Here is a 16,274-nt window from a genome sequence, read left to right on the forward strand (position 1 = left end):
GCGCATATACGCTTGCATGCACAGAACTGAAGATTCAGCTCAAGAGACCTGGCTGAAGGCCCCTCTGTAATTTGAGCTCTGAAATTATTCAGTTCCTGGGTTACCTGTAATCAGCACTTGTTGGCACTGTTTGCATGAAATAAAGAGCAGAGGTCCGGGCTTTCCAATGCCACTTCTTGGCAGGGAGTGTACAGAGGACACAGTCTTCTTGCAGCTCTTCCTGGAGAAGATCCATCAGCTGTTTGTGGGAACCACCATAAAAGGCTTCAATGAGAAGAACGCTCATTTTCCAAGTACTTCAGATCCGTTTGGATTCTGAAAATGACAGCAGAGAAATATTTCACTTTAGAAATACACCTTGTTTTATTTTATTTAAGAAAAGGATACTGGAAAAAGCAGAAACATATTGCAAGGCCTTACAGTGTCTTCGTTTTTCCCATGATATTAATCCTTCATATTATATTAATGAGTTTACTTCAGAAAAGGCTACTTAACAATTATCATGACAAAATTATCACAGCTATTAGTTTCAACCATTAGAAGATAGAGTGTGTCATTTTTAAATGAATCAAAACGTGCAAGACTTCAAAAAAAACACCTGTGTTTTTAATTTATTGTTTTGTTTTCAATCAGATATTTAAAAGCAGCTTTACTTTACACACTCTTAAGTATATTCTTCCATACGTTAGGGGATATGCCCATACAAGGTAATTTATTCGTTTTTATATAAGTTTCTACCTTTTCCCGGCAGTAGATAAAGCTAAAGAACAATTCAAACATACTTCAGCCCCAACAGTTTCAAATAATGGTAATTTGGCCAAGTGACTTGAAACCAGAAAGCAACCTGGGGAGATGCAGTGTGAGCATCCCCCGGGACTCTCTCCTGCATCACTGGGAGCTGGGCTCACCACCCGAGCAACACTCTCAGACCCTAGAGGAGATGTAAACCATGTTATTTTTTGAGTACTCCAAAATGGCTGGAAGAGAACAGTACCGCAGGCTTAAGGAAGCTCTCCGATGAGAAGCCACAGAGCTGCTCACAAACAGGATGCAAAACGTGCTGCCCGAAGTGAAGGGAAAGATGAAAACCCTGTGACTATTGCTCATCTCGTTCCTGAGTCACAGGCTCGGGGTACTGAAAAGCTGCTTTTCAGATGCTTCGAGCAAAACCATCGCATACAAAAGCTGAAAACAAAACCCTGAAAGGTATTTGCCATCCATGACTGCCTTTCTGATGGTTTCCTTCTCAACATGCCCTAACAAGGGAGGACTCTCCGTTAAACTTATCTGCTCGGGCTTCATGTTTGATGCTGTATATTGCAAGACCATACATCCATTTCCTGACCTGTAAGTTCTAGTGGTTTCAGACTGTAATCCTTATCTTCTCAAAGCCTCTGGTGACGAGAAGTGAGAATTCAACAGAGAACTACATACTCTCCAGAAAATCTCAATCATCATCTCAACCTTGAAATCTAGTTAAATTCAAATTCAGGTTACAAAAACTATGTATTCTGTAATGAGAGGGCAGAAAACAGAAGGGGGGGAAAAAACAAAACCAAACCAAACAAAACAGACAACTTACAAGTGCATTGTAGCTATCAAAAGATCAACTAGCCAGCAACTAAAATCCAAACACTGAAGAAATTTAATTGGAAGATAAAATATAAGAAATCTCTAGATAGCTTTGAGTCATTGGCCCATCACGGTGCAAGCTGAAACAGCAATGTGGGTCTCCTGGGTCATTACAGATCAATCGGCGAGACAAAGTATTCCATGCTCCGACTTTCTTGCCATAATCCAGCCTGGATTCAGGTTATAATTTGCTCTATTATTCACCCCCACACACTGTTACAAATAAATTATTTTTTTGGACAAATACGTTCCTTTCAAAAGAAAAAATGAGAGCCTTCTGGAAGCAGAGACTTCGCTCCATTTTGGCGCTTGCTTCTTTTCAGGTAGCAAAGCAGATTCTGATCTCTTTTCCACTGACCTAATTTCAAAAATCACACTTTTGATATCACTGACGTTTTCTGAATTTACAATGATGTAACCGAAATTATACTCCCTACTCCAAAGCCCTTTTGCAGCCTGCGGGGTAATAACTGCTATAAAAACACAAGCTGTGTTTTAGAATATGCACTATTCACCTAAAGAATAATTTGTAATTAATCATGCTACGCTTGTCATCAAATGTCGCCGAAAATTTAACTCAAAGGGCTAGAGGGAAGCATTTTGCAAATTCAGTCCCTAAAAAAAGGGGTACGTGAAAAGTTGGTAAATGCCACTGAGTCAGTCACTCAGGGAGAATGAGTTGCAGTTAATTTACAAATCATTAGTGCAATCAGTAATAAAGTAATCCGTTCGTGAAATATCTGATCAAATGGCACTTCATCAGACTAGTTCTGAAACCAGTTTTATCGCTAGGTTTAGCTGAATCGACAATGTGCTCTTTGGTTTTATTTTGCAACAGTTTTCACTGTACATCCCTTATGGGGACAGAGAATGACTGTACGTGCTGACGGTAAGAGACTTTTTCAGTTCTCAGGTTTCCTTCTTGCTTAAAGATCCTGACATTTAGGTTACTCTGCCTTTATCTTATCTTTAGATCTATTAATAAAAACGTGTTATGCAAATATTACACAAATATTGCCATACAATAAACTCCCTTTGGCTATTGACATTGGGAAACTGGGTTGAAATTGTGGCTGCATCATCGAGTGGGTGTTGGATGGTTCTCGCTGCTTAATTCTTCACAGTAACGCTCGGAGACCCCACGGCAGCAGCACACACGGGTGAAAACCAGCAATGACACATTTTTCTCGAGATAATCTGAAGCTCAAAGGCTTTCTTACAGCACTCTTGCTCCCCCAAAATTTAGGTACTGCTCACTAAAATCCTCACTAGCACTTGTAGGATTCCAGTGTTGTGCTATCTTTATACATTAACAGCAATATACATCAAATTCAATTTAGAAAAAATGTTATATAAGGAGCAACTACGGCACGTTTTGTTCTTGTTTTGTTTTTTACAAGATGCTACTTAAATATGAAACTACTACAGAATAATAGCAGCACAATATATGTCACGCTGACTTCAGGGAACAATGAAAAAGCCAATAAATCTTCTGTTTTAAAAAGATCCACTGATAATGCAAAGGAAATTATATTATATATAACTAATAATTTCTTGTATTTAAAAAGGCACAGAGGAGGTAGGACACAGTCATTTACCTCATATTTCACCCACATGACTTCCAGTTTTGTTCACATACAAAAATAACATCTATTATTTTTGCTTTATTTCCCTTGACCTAGCCAAGTTAAGGTAAATATGTACGATATACTCCTCGGAGGTCTCGAAAAGACACAGCTGATAAATGGCCTGAGAACATTCACCGTATCTGATGGAATGCAATCCTCAATTAAATATAAATCACTCCAGGTATTCTTTTCCCCGTTTCAAAGAAAACAACAAATTTTAGAAAAACAGAACTGCTTCCCCTTTCTCATTACAGTGCTTCCTCTCTGGAGCCAGCAATCCTGGGTGTTCCTCTAACAGCTCAACCCCTTCTGCAGGGCTGCAGCACCCTTTGCTCTGAAAATCTGTTACTCTGCCTACACCAAACGTAGCAGCCCGTTCTTCAGCATATACATTGATAAGAAACTATCCAAAATAAGAAAATCCTCCCAAGTGGTAACAGTTCAAAAATGACACGACTAATACAGAGGTATATTAAAGTACTGAGAAATTTAGGTAGGTAATTTAGGTGCTGCCTCAAAGCCACCATCTCACAGTGACATTCGTCGAGGACTTTTCTCATTTGCTTCACCTCTGCTGCACGGTGAGCACGTTGCAGAAAAATGGCAAGTGATGGAGTCCCTAAATGGGCCGCTGCTGTCCGACCCAATAATTTTCCTTGAAAGAAATTCTGAGTACTATAACAGAAAAATAAATAAATACTTTAATGGCATGGAAGAAGTAACTGTTCAACCAGCCACAGAAACCATGGCTTCTTTTTAAACTCTAGGTGAACGCCAACTACAGTATTTTTGTTAACCAACCTAGGTAGAGAAAACTCATCATTTTCCATGATTTATTAAAGCACACACATTCACTCTGTCTTGTAAACAGAAGCGTGGTTTCACAAACACCAGCACAGCTCACATCAGAAAGCCTAATTAGCTCCATTCGTTGACGTATTCAGACAACATAAATTACAAATCATGTTTAAATATCTGTCCGACAAAATAGTCGAGCAACAATCCAAAAACCAAAGGAATAATTGTTAATATATTCCATAGGTAGAGCGCTGCTATTAGTTACAGGAAATAAGGTATATGGTTTCAGTAATGATTGTTTTAACGGTCACAGTCCCACACGTATGAGAAATTTATTCCACCACTGAATCCAGAGCACACGTGGTTCAGTATCTTGTAACTCAACCAACTACAAAACCCATCAGGTATGCACTGTGGACATAAACACACTTATAACCTTTGATGATTTCCGATAAACGCACCGTAACACCCAATACAGGCAAAAACTTTTCACGTTCCGCATTCCGATCAAACGGGATTTTCCAAAAGACTATTACGGGGTCTTTACCTTTCCTCCTCTGCCCCTGCTCCCTCCCAGCCCCACACAATGCACTCATCCGAAGTGTGGATGCGGTGTGTACACAGACACAAACCTAGATTGAAAGAGCCTGCGTTACCCTCCCACTCATGACAATGACTCACCGAAACCCCAGAGCTATACCTTAAACACAATCACATTTTAATGTTTGACCAAAATTTAACTCGTATTTAGATCACCCAAAAGTACCGGCTCTAAGGTTTGTCATTACTAAACTGTAAGTGCACAAAGCGAGAATGCCACTTAATTTATCTTTTATATAAATCAACGGGAAAAAGCAAGAAATTCTCTACCTCTTTTGAGAATGCGGTAAACCAAAATTGTTCACCTTTATTTGGACGTCTGCATCAGCACTAATATTAATTTACTGGTGATACCCATAAACCACAGTCTGCCCCATCCACACAACCTGAGAGCTGCAAACACCTACAGAGCACCCAAAACCAGTATCACCTGCAGGCGTCAGGGATGCTGAAACGCTGTCTACGTTGAAACCTGTATGGATTGCACTGCCGGGGTTTGTTCCACTAAACACTAAAATACAACAGTTAATTTCACTTTGCTTATTACCCACATACTCAATTCCCAGCCAGAAATAAAACTAGAGTGAACGGGAGAAAGTGACCACTAAGTCCCAGTGGTCTCAGGTAAGGATTCCCCCACCTGGGAATTCAGCCTCCAAATCCCTTTTAGTGTAAGCCTCATTTATGATACTTACTTGAAGTACTTGCTTAAAGGACTGTTAAGTTCTTCTTCTCTGCACTATTTTAAGATTACTGTAAATACACACATATTGAAAAATCAGATACTTGCAATAAACTTTAAAATACGCAATTATTAATCTTTTTTTCTCATTCTACGCCGCCAGATCAGAGCGTGGGGCAGGCGTGCATCCCGTATAGGTGAGAAGCACAGCGGCGCTTGAGATGATGCAAATAGAATTGCAAACGATAGAATTTTAAAAGAATTGTTTTGATCTTAACTAAAAAGCAAACTGAGAGGATCGCCAGGTTCAGTTCTTACAGCTGTGCCTTCAACCCTGAAACGCAACAACAGGAATTTAAAGTTACCGTTTAAAGACGTCCCACGGCTATTAATCCAGAGACACCCTGACACAAGAGGCTGTAATGGCTCGTTTTGGAGTCTACATATTTAGAAAGTAACATGCTGTAAAATCTGCACATTATCCTGTGCATGCTAAGTAAACAATGTATCTATAAATCCTTATGAAGAGGTTGTTAATGCATATGCAGAGCATGCATTTTAAAACTCAGTATTTAAATTGTTTTATTATTTTATCTATGCAAAGGCACTAATGGCCTTCATCGTTTCTTGCCGTAAATTAAATTTGGGGTTTTTTCAGCTATAGAAAAGCAACAAAATTTAATCCTTAGAATTTTCTTTTCACCTTCTTTCCTGACAGTCTAAGATTGTCATAAATACTTTGCATTCATACTTCTAGCCGTCCTCAATCAACATCTTTGAAGATCTTAATCTATACTGAATAAAGTAAATTATTGCAATTTTTTTTTTTTTCCCCAGTGGAAAAAAAACATCTGCGTATCACATTTATGGTTAACTGAAAACCACACAGAGCCACACTACCTCGGCGGGGAAGCATACATCCCCCTTTGGAGCAGAGTGCTGAAAAGACGTTTTCAGGGAAATGTCACTGACCGATCCGATGCCCAGTACATTGCGAAGCGCAATTACAATACACAGCTCGGTTTGCACGTCTCTAATTGACCTCCCAGGTGGTGTACGTGGGACGAAGTACGACTCAGAACAGAGTATCAGGGAAAATAAAGAGCCTGTAAACTATTTTTGTGAGTTCAGGTTAACAAAGGCAAAGTATTTTTCATATTTAATTAGGAGAAAGTTTTCTTCATTTCTAAGCCAAAAGAGAAGGGGAAAAGACAAAGAAGAGGTGTGATGGAGACCCAGGGGCCACGACTGCCCATCGCCAGCAAACTGGTTTACTCTTCCACAGAGTTTGTTCCTCTGCTTCCTTCCTTTAATGGTCCCAACAGATTTACAGAAGTAGAGATGAGTGTGCTGCAGAGCAGTAGATATTAAACAATCAATTATCTTCACAAAAAGTTCTAACATTATTTTGGGCAGCTCTTCAGCCAGTAAAAGGTTTTTTCAAAAAAACCAGTACAGATCTAATACAAGAGTATAACCTCAAAATGCAAGGTTAGCATTTGTACTTGATAGAAAATTAGTTATTCTGATTTAATAGTTAATTATAAGCTCCCATTTGCCATGTAATTCAAAAGCCTGGAATAATGATAACTTACTTTAACGGAGACTGCTAATGTTGTTTCATGGTATGTTGGTTTTATCCAACTTATTTGGACTGTGTTTACAGTGCTTGAAGGCTCAGACTCATCTTTTCCAGTACTGTACCTATTACTATAAATTTGATAATACTGACGATCTTGAAGGCTTACATTAGGTTTAAATAGATGAACGATACTTGATTTAGAATATCTCCGAGTGGATAGGGAACTAATAGGTGTGGTAATGGGAGATGTAGCGCTATTTTTAAACTTGACAGGAGACATATTAGTTGCTAGTTCCCTATTATAGAAAAAGCACCAGTCTGGTAATAACGGGCTGGCATTTTGAAATTCCTCCGATTTATTAGGAATATGATGAGAAATGTGTTCCACACATTCTGGGCTTCAGACCAGCTTCTGTATAGGAAGGTAAGCATTACAACCTGCATTCATAGCCAGTTTAGCAACACACATATACACTTGAAAATATGACCTCTAAATATTTTAACTAATTTTATTTGAAAGACTTAAGTCTATAGTTCGTATTAGCTCATTGATTAAAAGACAAAACACTCGTTAGAAGCCACCATCAATTGCTCCATGAGATAATATAATCACCCTACCTCAAAAAGGTGGTTTGTTTTCTACAGCAAATTTAAAGTAGTAAAGCCTTAAATGATAAATAGCGAATCATTCTTGTACCATGGAAATTTGGGATTTAGCACTTAAAACACACTCTCATACAAAAGCTGGGATTGCAAGAGTTAATTTAAACATTAATTTAAACATTAGGCTTGGTAGCCCGAGATGTTTGGCAGCAACTTTTGAGTGGGCACAAGCCAGATTTATTTTACAGTCACAAACTATCCATTTGAATATGTGATGAAAGGATCTGCATCTTCAGTCACACCTTGAGTCAACAAAAAGGATGGGATGAGATCTACTGTCAAATCGAGTTCAACTGTGAAATCGGGGAGGAGTATTACCGAGGTACGGATATGTGAACTTCAGAACACATGCCGGTAAGGTTACTTCAAAATGGAGTTCAATCATGATGTAAAATGGACTTCCAAAGGGGTGCCAAACGTATCTGCCATCTCATTCACCTAAAGATCCACAACACAAGCAATTTAAAACCATAATTGTGAGGATTTTGCCAAGCTACAAAACCCCTCACCCAGTGAACGGAATAAATCATCAGGGTTTTGTTTGTTTATAAGAAGCAAGATTTAAGTATTAGATCCCTACAGCAGTTTGGATACAACGGTCTCGCGATTCATAAAGTAACTTCAAGGTTGCAAAATTACCGGCACAAAAAAGTCCTTCATTTTAACTACTAAGTACTAGAATTCAACAGATGAAATAATTTTGGTCTTTCGCTTGCCCAACTTGCTCCTTCTGAGGAGAGAGCTGAACCAATGCTTCGTACTATGAATCTACGAGAACAGAAATACATCTCTGACTTCTGTCCAGTCAGCACCGTGTTACCTCTTTCAGAAACCGCTCGAAAGCTCTCAGATTCAACAGTAAACATCACACAACGTTGAATGAGGACTTTACACAGCGCTAAACACGTTTCCACTTTAATAATATTTACATCCTATTTCCAGCTTGACATACAGAAGGTATGTTATCCACCTCAATTTATAAATCTAGCGCAATGAGAGTTCCCAGTTTGATTTAGTGGTGCAGCATGATGTTTCCTGTAAATAATTTCCCTATAAAGTTTTGACTGAGCCCTCTGGAAGGGCTATAGCAATATTAAGGGCTCCGGAGTATGGCCCAAGCACTTTCTGCCATCACACTGCAAGTGTTGCCCAACATCTCTGCTGACCCAAGAACAGCAAAGCTAATGGCTTAAGGCACTTGTTTCCATTCTGTCGTCTGCAGAGCCTGCAAAATACTTCCAAGGATTTGCTTAAAGCGATGAAGAAAAGCATATTCACACATTTTATTTTACTTTGCAAGTATGAGAAAGTTAAGGGGTCTACCTCCTCCACTGGGAAGTATCTATGGATACACACATCGCAGAAAGCTGAAAAACACTGACATGAGTTAAATAAAGATGTCTGTTATCATCTGTCAATTGAAATGGTGAGCATTTCAGGAAATATTTTTTTTTCCATGAATAAAAGCAATATACAAGCATCTCAAAACAATCTGTTTTGGTAGGCTATTTCGGTTATTTTGTAAACAAGTTTAGGTTCCGAGCTGATGTTTTAAAAACAGATACTGCAAAAAGAATAAATATTAACGTCTGGGGGAGACCCTAACAGACATGAGATGAGAGTGGCCCTTTTTAGCACTGCCACAGATAACAGCAAGGCAAGGACATGCACAGAAGACATCAAGATGTAAATTTTTTCCTTGAAGATTATCAGATGATATCTGATAATTATCAGATAATATCAGCTGATATTAGAAAAGTGCCATTGAAATCACCACCATCAGAAAGCCTGTACCTTAAAAACTTTGCCTTTGTCGCACGCAACAAAATCTGGCTATAGCACACCATCTGCATTGTAGTCTCTAATGAAGAGTTAAAAAGAGTTGTTTTCTTTTATTTTTACTTGATTATAAATCATGAAGATATTAGTAAAAACTCACTTAAGATTTCAGCTTCAGTGTCGCTTGAGAATCACTTCTACCGCCTCTCTAAAAAAAAGAGTCTGAAAAGCATTTACCCTGCCTACGTCAACTGACCATGCTCATAACACTTGCCTCCTAAAATCTGAAAACCCTTATCAAAATCAAACATCCTGTTCAACAAAACCGAAATGATGCTGTCACTCATCAGCTACTTCAACTGGAACCACCAGAGAACCTGCAGAACCCAGCATGCTCCTCCTGCACGCTGGTACAACGTTAAGAACATTAAGTATGGTTGTAATGGCCATGACTATTGGGGTGCAGAGAAACACATCTTCACTGCAGAGCTCAGAGCTGAAGAAATGATTTTAAGGTCATTACCGGAAAATCCTAACTATTTAAAGTTTAGCTGGCTATTATTAGGTGCTCTTACTGACATCGCTGATATGACAAAATGCCAGAAATACCATTACAAGCCAACACGAGAAACCGTTTACGCCTCATGTACACAAGGTCTGTGCTTACTATTCCCACTTCTTCATTTCCAAGTCACAAAGATCACAAGTTTCACCAGCAAGTTAAAGATCTGTTCTGACTCGTGCTAAAGATTTAAGGGTTGTGCAGTTATTCTGGCCATCGGGAAATCTTTTGGCAATACCATCAGTTAAGCATTCACAACAGCCATAAGCAGCTCTTGGAGACCTGAAGAACGGCACATGGACAGCTTGGAAATACCCCTAAAATAAAGGCAGTGGTTATATTGGAGAGCTTTCCACATGCAACCAAACTCAAGGCAATGCTACAGTTTTTTTCACATACAAAGAATAGTCAATTGTGGAGCTTAAGACACTGAGAAAGCACACCAGGTACTCATCAGGTCTCAAAACAGGCTTAGCAACTGCTCAGCAGAAATAATGCTGACTTGCCAGTACCCCTGCAAAATCTGCAGTGTTCGCTGTTGCTCTAGATGAAAGCCGTGAACCCTTTTGATGGGAAGGCTTTCAACCCAAACGCACCAAACGTTAGGACTAGGAAAACTTCTTACCTATTAACCAAGCCACACAATAGAAACTGTTCAGGTGAAGTAGAATCATTTATATAAATTAAAATTTAAAACTATAAAATATAAAAATGCAATTTTTAACTGTTTCTTAGTCTTTGCTAGAATTCCAGGGAATTCAGGTGGTTTTAAAGAAGTTTTAGTGTCACCTTCCAGCTGACAGAAGAAAAATGGAAATTGTGAACCATTTTCACCTTCATAAACTTCTGCCCTTAACAGCTGCACCTTCTTCCAGTCAATCTAACAAATACGCTCTGCTGAGCAACCAAGTCTTAGAAGTCTGCAAAAATTCAAGCAAAAAAAAACTTAGCAAACAGAAGTTTACTTTATCTAAGTGAATTTTATTGGTGGTATATTGGAAGTTACTCTCTGATCCAGGGAAGCTGGTGCATCCTTACTCATCAGTCGCAGTGGGAAATAATGACGCTGTGTTTTTGCTGTGCTGTGGTGGTGGCTCTGGACACACCGGTCCTTGGCTATTTTTTTAAAGAAAAAAAACAGGCAAACAAGTACTTTGCTTCTGAAGATAACGTTAAACCTATCTTCAGTTATCTATTTATGTTGAGATTTTCAAAAATCACTTTCATAAAATGGATCTGAATCTAAGAGAAGTATTACATGGGTCTTATCTTATTACAGAGAAAACGATTCAGATCTTTCTGAATCTTTTCAGATCTGATCTTCCCATCACTGTTTAAGCAGAGGTTGGTCCCACAAAGATCAGTTAGATTGTAGACACTTGAAGGTGCTATATGGAACTGGTTTAGTCCCACATTTAAAGCAGAAATAGCTCTGGAAGACACTTCACTCTCCTAGTTTGAGTATTGGAGATATAATTAAAATATAATTAAGAGAGAGGGGAAGGCAGGGGATGGGGGAAGAGTTGGATGTTCAGTATGACAACAGCTTGTCGCTGTGCTTGCACAGATTAAGTTGCCTCCAGTGTGTGTGTGTATATATATATATAGTGGAAAATAATGCAGACAGGGTACCCCAAATTAAGCACTACCAAGCAAATGCTTTGAGAAAAGCAGTTATTTCCACCTATCCATGTCGATCACGATCAGCTTCCGCTGAAGAAAACCTAACCCAAACTCTCTCCATTCATTTCAAAGTGGTTACAATCCATTTGTGAGGTGCATTCAAATGCGCCAAGATGAACAAAACCTGTTTTGCATGCCAATATCCTTGGAGAGGGCAATATTTATGCAAGCTGATTCAAGCTACTCTTCAGAGCTGCAGCACTCTGCCTTCCCACTGAAGCTCTGAATGAGTATGGACAAGAGAGATCCATAAATGATTTTTCCTAGAGTCTAGAGACAGCTGGTTTCTTAACACTCATGGAAGCGTTTTCTTGGGCAATAACAGAATGACTTAGAAAAAAGTCTGCTTTTTTTCTTTAAAGCTCTTTTTCTTTTCAAGCTGTGCAACACCACTTGATATTTAGTGTACATTCAACTCACATGAGGTGCTCCAGGCTTCGGCATACTGAAGGTGCCTGATGGGTGACTAACAGCCACGGACCGTTTCACATGTTTGTGCTTATTGACAAATACCACTTACATACTGCTGACATTTATAATGACACCTGTGATGTTGCTGACACACCATTACATTTGTAAAGTTTGCATCTACAGGCACAGTCGATTCTAAGAAACTTGCTGGTGGATATACACAGCGTTTCCTTTGACTGTAACTAGAAAGGTTATTTTGACTATTTCCTATTTGAATGGGAAAAAAGCTTCAGAAACAAGGTTTAGCGAGGCTAATCGCCCCACTGATTTTCTTATCACTGAACTCTAGTGCACTCGATTACTTTTGTCAACAATTTTCTCAAAAATTTTCTCCTGACCATATTAGTGGGTTGCTTAAATTATACTGTAGACACATATTTATACATACACAGAATTTCATGTATTTGTTACTATTATTGTTGCTTGCTGACTTGTTATTGCAAAGTCTATGACCTCTACATACAGCACTACAGCCCTTCCAGAAGAAACCCTGACGCAGAGTTTGACGACAGAGAAATACTTGGTTTGGTTTTGTGTACGTTGGGAAACTATAAAGAATTCATCTTACAATCGAGGCAAAAAGGGAATGTAGATGAATTATTCAACTTTTCAAAGTCAAAGGAGTTCTAAACTATCTTAAGAGGAAACAAAACACTAGATCTATGTACATGTTCATATTACAAGCTAATTGTAAGAAAATACTTGGATTCGATAAATAAACCTAATAATGATATAACTTCTAACCAAACATTTTTAATTGTTTTGTTTAAATGTGCTTTAAACAACAAAATGTGACTGTTCTATCTCCTCCCTCCAACCCCAAAATCGTGCTGCATCTTCTGCCTGGTGTTTTCCCATTCTTAACAAGCAGTTTCATTTATCTGCTTTCATCCAAAAATGCTGAAGAGCTTAACAAACACTAATTAAACTTCACAACACTCCTATGAGGTAGGTAGGTATTGTTATCTCTACTTCACAGATGAGAAAACTTGAATTAAAAGTTGTAAAAGTTGTGATTTGCACAATTTTCCAACAGTAGTTTTATAGTAAGGCCAAGAGCAAAAGAAAGGAGCAGTGACTCCTATGTCCCTACTTCCAGCCACCACAATTCATGCTGTCCTTTAAACCAGCAGGAATTTACTTGCCATTTTGCCGCGTCAAAAAAAATGTTCTGAACAACAGTGCTAATTTTTCATTAGCATGAGCCCTCGTAAGAAAATACAAATACATATTTTACCCAGATTGTATTTTCATTATTTCATTTTTTTTTTTTTAACCGAAAATGAGACAAAATTTTGTGTGTCCTCTATTAATATCATTCTTCATCTGGTTAGCTGATAAATTCCGTCTTCAAAAGGAAAATCCACACTTCTTGAAACCATATGAATTGTTTCTCATGTGACTGAGTCCCTGATTTCCCCCCTTCATTTATGTTTCTTAACATCTTCTACTTTGTTTCCTATTCTTTTACTTTCTTTTCTAATTATTTCACCTTCTTTTCTAATTACTTCCTGTTGTACTTACCTTAGTCCTACATCAGCTTTTTTTCTTCTTTAAACGTTTTCAATGACACAATAAAATCTACAGAGGACAGACTTACAGCGTATCAACTGCTACCCTGATGAGACGCGTATCAAATTTTCCTGTCTCAAACTACCCTCACTTCCAACTTTTTCCTATGTATGGACATGTCCACCACATCTTCTGTCTGCTAGGTCTACAACCACAAACGTTCTTCTCTTTGCCATCATGCTTCATTCCTCGTTAGGAAATTTCCAGTTTCAATACAGTCCTTTCTTCGCTGTTCCAGGAGCAAAGCTTCACGGCTCCTTTGCCTTATTTTCCTTGCCTAGCCTCTGGTCTCACTTCCCTGCCTGTCAATTCTTCTCCACTCAAATTGTCTCAGACACCTTTACAAACAATCTCGTTTTTCCTCCTCCGTCTCACTACATCAAATCCAAAGTTTTCCTCTTCACCTCTGAATTCCCAGCCCCCCCCCCCCCCCCCCCAGTTAGACTTAAGGCTCATTTCATCCCATTTTTCTCATTATCATTAGACTTGCTTGGTACATCTCAACTTCCCATTAGAAAAAAGGAACAGCTTTTAACATGTTGCCAAGGAGTCATCCATTTTTTTGATCAACTCTACTCCATATGCTCTTTCCAAAATCTCCCCAGTCTTCTGTTCTTTTTCCCCTCCTTTCCAGCCCCTTCTCATGAATACTTTAAGTCTACTAACACTCTTGTACACCTATTTTGTACATGCTCCTCTAAGCCTAACTGTTTCAGCCTTTGGTCTTCTACCTTCCTACCTTCTGCCCATGTCCTCTTCTGTAAGCACTATATGTCGAGACACCGAACATCATCTGCATCTCTAGGAAGCTCTCTGTACTGCTACGATCCAGACTGTCCCATACAAGTAAAACTACTTTGATGATGCTTTCAATTAGTCCAAGCAGCATGAGAGTCCAGCCTCATTTTTAAAAATGCTAAATTTTTCCTTTGTGAAGAGACTTGCTGAAAAGGCTGCAATCCTCAAAATCAGCCAAAGAATTTTGTATATTTTCACAAATCTAACAAATGTGTAGTCCATAAAAGTGGCAGTCTCCAACTCCGCTGTTTTACAAACTAAGCTGACATTGTTAATAGCTGTTTCTGCATGGACATGCACACCACTCAAGTTAAAGAAACAGCTATTAAAACACAAGTAGATTAAATAAAGATTTTTTTTTTTTTCACAAAAAGATTGTTACATTTGTGTTGAAGATACATGATTTTCTATGACTTCTTTATTTCTCTTATTTTGGTATCAGTACGAAGTTACATTAGGTCTTTTTTTCTTTTCAAAGCATACAAGTTAGCACATCTTGTTTGTACTGTCTGCTCTAATGAAGGAAGCCTACATTTACCAGTGTACAGTAAAAATAGGTAGATGTGTTATTCATACACTCTCTGCAGGCAGCAACTCGCAGGCTTTGAGAACTGCTCTCATCATATGGAAGCTGCAACAAATCTTCAGTCACTGTTTTCTCTTTCAGCTCTCAAAATTACAGCTGGATTCTTCAAGCATTACGTGTGGTTTCTTGCGTTTCAAAGCTTCTGAATTACTTGGATTGCAAGAAGCAAAAGTTCTGCCCACAGATACTTTCTTGCTCCCACTGATTTCATGCTACAGCCAAAAAAGCATGGAATGGAAGTAAGATGCCGCTCATTTCACCATATACACTGGCCAGTGTATACAGCATCCCCCGATCATACTTCAGCTGAGCAGGATCTCTATCTGCTTCTGCAGCACACAACCTTAGTCTATTCCTTTTTCATCGTTCCACAAAGGTGAAGTTTCAGAACCTACTGAGCAAAATATTTTATCACATATGCTTAGGAGTACGAAAAGCCAGCACAAGAAAAATTATGGCTCTCCAGCAGCTTTTTTGCTGTTTAGGTGCCGTCATACTATTTAAATTCATGACTTTTACACTATTTCCCATTAGATAGTATGCTCGTTGTGAAGAAACAGAAGCACTGTTGGTTACTATTTGTTTCCATTTCAAGACGACTCTTGCTGAAGCTCTCTCCCTTTCTGCATGTTTCACAAAGGTCAAGCATTTATTTAATCTCTGCAGGCAAAAAAAGTTGCATTTTTTCCTTTCTAAAATCCCATAAGGTTACCCATTCCTTTGCATTCAGCTGGTGATAGAAGAAATATCTGAAATCCTTTGAAAACTTCAGATATGCAGTACAGATCAATAGGTTTCATTATGAAAGGCCTCTCACAGTACATTAGTCTCACTCTCCACTACTGTCATTTACTTCTTGCTTGATTTCCAATGTTTTGGCTTTTTTTTTTTTTTTTTTTTGGTAATTTTAGTGAATTTCTGTCTCCAAAGCCACAAATGATGTGAGCCTTGTCTACCACTGAAACTGCCACTAATGAGCAAACACTCTCCAATGCTGAAAAACAGGTTGGGACCCACAGAAGAGCAGTTTCAGTCAGAGGCTCCTACTCCTTTATTTTTTCCTCTTTAGATGTATCAACCCTATCTTCGCTGAAAACAGTCACTTTTCCCAAATAGCTTCTTATGGTGAGACAACAGAAAATAAAATTGCTTCTGAAACACTCTAACAATTAATTTTTAACTCTTTAGTACATAAAACGTTTGCCTCTGTAAGAAATGCTTCGCTTTGTGAGGACTAT

At 38.5% G+C, this 16,274-nt stretch overlaps 1 protein-coding gene across 13 annotated transcripts in view; it reads right to left on the reverse strand.

Annotated features, from left to right (window-relative positions):
• QTMAN (queuosine-tRNA mannosyltransferase) overlaps positions 1-16,274 on the reverse strand; it is a 186,824-nt gene that overhangs the window by 124,494 nt on the left and 46,056 nt on the right. For 12 of the 13 annotated variants that reach the window (XR_015698760.1, XM_087731583.1, XM_087731587.1 and 9 more), the window contains one exon: positions 105-315. Coding sequence is in view for 11 of the 13 variants with exons in the window: in XM_087731583.1 (XP_087587709.1) it covers positions 105-286 (182 nt within the window). In the remaining 2 variants the exon portion in view is untranslated. Of the gene's footprint in view, positions 1-104; positions 316-16,274 lie in introns of those variants that run through there. The other variant, XM_087731590.1, reaches the window with a different exon arrangement.

Source organism: Nipponia nippon, unplaced genomic scaffold, assembly GCF_047370975.1.
Source record: "Nipponia nippon isolate SJK-2023a ecotype South Korea unplaced genomic scaffold, ASM4737097v1 scaffold_5, whole genome shotgun sequence".
Classification (NCBI taxonomy): Eukaryota; Metazoa; Chordata; class Aves; order Pelecaniformes; family Threskiornithidae; genus Nipponia; species Nipponia nippon.